This window comes from Aptenodytes forsteri, unplaced genomic scaffold (assembly GCF_000699145.1).
Source record: "Aptenodytes forsteri isolate BGI_AS27 unplaced genomic scaffold, ASM69914v1 Scaffold631, whole genome shotgun sequence".
Lineage (NCBI taxonomy): Eukaryota > Metazoa > Chordata > Aves > Sphenisciformes > Spheniscidae > Aptenodytes > Aptenodytes forsteri.
In genome coordinates, this window is record NW_008795868.1 from 18,470 (window position 1) to 19,835 (window position 1,366).

The 1,366-nt window shown below is 67.9% G+C and overlaps 1 protein-coding gene across 1 annotated transcript in view; it reads right to left on the reverse strand.

The window, feature by feature from the left end:
- LOC103903020 (arf-GAP with GTPase, ANK repeat and PH domain-containing protein 2) overlaps positions 1–1,366 on the reverse strand; it is a 42,159-nt gene that overhangs the window by 9,896 nt on the left and 30,897 nt on the right. Inside the window, 5 exon segments of the mRNA XM_009284149.1 lie at positions 16–188; positions 250–573; positions 725–844; positions 921–1,083; positions 1,164–1,317. Of these exon segments, the coding sequence (XP_009282424.1) occupies positions 16–188; positions 250–573; positions 725–844; positions 921–1,083; positions 1,164–1,317 (934 nt within the window).

Here is a 1,366-nt window from a genome sequence, read left to right on the forward strand (position 1 = left end):
CCGTCCACGAGTGACCGGGGCACCGTCCCTGCGGCTCTCACCTTCCGCCTGCCCGGCCGAGCCCTCCGTCTTGGACGGCGTCATCAGCTTCTTCCGTCGGTGCTTCTTCCTGTCGATCATGGGCGACGGCGGCGGGTCTTTGCCTGAGCTGCTGGGGCTGGATATGGCCTCGAAGGCGGGGGGGCCATCTGCTGAGAGAGCCACACGCTGGGGTGCTGGGGGCCACCGAGCTCGCCAGGGCCACTGCACTCATTAGGATCACTGGGGCCACCAGGGTCACTGGGGCCACCAGCATCACAAGGACCAGTGGGCTCACCAGGGCCATTGGAGCCACCAGGGTGACCAAGTCCACCAGAGCCATGGGGCTCACCGGGGCCACCGGGCTCACAAGGGCCACTGGGTTCACTGTGGTCACTAGGACCACCAGGGCCACCAAGTCCATTGGTCTCACCAGGATCACTGGGGCCACCAGGTCACGAGGGTCACCAGGACCATTGGAGCCACCAGGGTCACCAAATCCACCAGGGTCACTGGGGCCACTGGGCTCAGCAGGGCCACCAGGTTCATTGTGGCCTGCAGGATCACCAGGGCCACCAAGGGCCACCGGGTCCCCAGGCTCACCAGAGGCCACCGGGCTCATTGGGGCCACCACAGGTGAGGTCCCTGGCTCTATCCTGGGGAGGTGGCCGGGTCCGCGAGGGCGAGAGGTGACGGGGACACTCACCGGAGCCAGACAGCTTGGCGCTGGAGGCGGAGGCGCAGCGCTGCAGGGACCGCTCAGCCTTGCCTGTGCCCTTCATCCCCGGCTCCGGGGGGAGGCTGAGCCCCACGGGGGAGGCGCCGGCTGCGGGTGGGGAAGGACCGGTGACACGGGGGTCCCCTCGGACCCCACTTGCCACCACCCCTGCCCCGGTACTCACCACCACCCTCGGGTGCCGTCCCGCCGCCCACGTCCTTCACCAGCCCATTGATGCTGGCGGAGGGGCCGCAGGCAGAGATGGCGCGGGGCGGGCGCTTGCCGGGGACCTTGACAGTGGTACGGAGAAGGTCCATCTCCTTCCCGTGGGTGCTGTGGATGTAGTCCTGCCGCAGGGACAGGCAGGGGCTGAGACCGGGGCTCCTTCCCCGTCGTGGGGACAGGGGTGGGGGACGGGGACACTCACATTGATGCTGGGGTGGTAGAAGAGGAGCCCATTGCTGGACAAGGTCACGTACTTCTTCTTCCACTCCTTGTTGAGGGAGTTGCCGCTGCGCTTCAGCAGGAAGCTCTGGGGACGAAGGGACGGTGAGGGGGACAGGGAGGGGACGGCTGGGGACCTTGTCATGTCCCACCGCCACCCCCACCGCCCCGCCCACCTCCTTTATG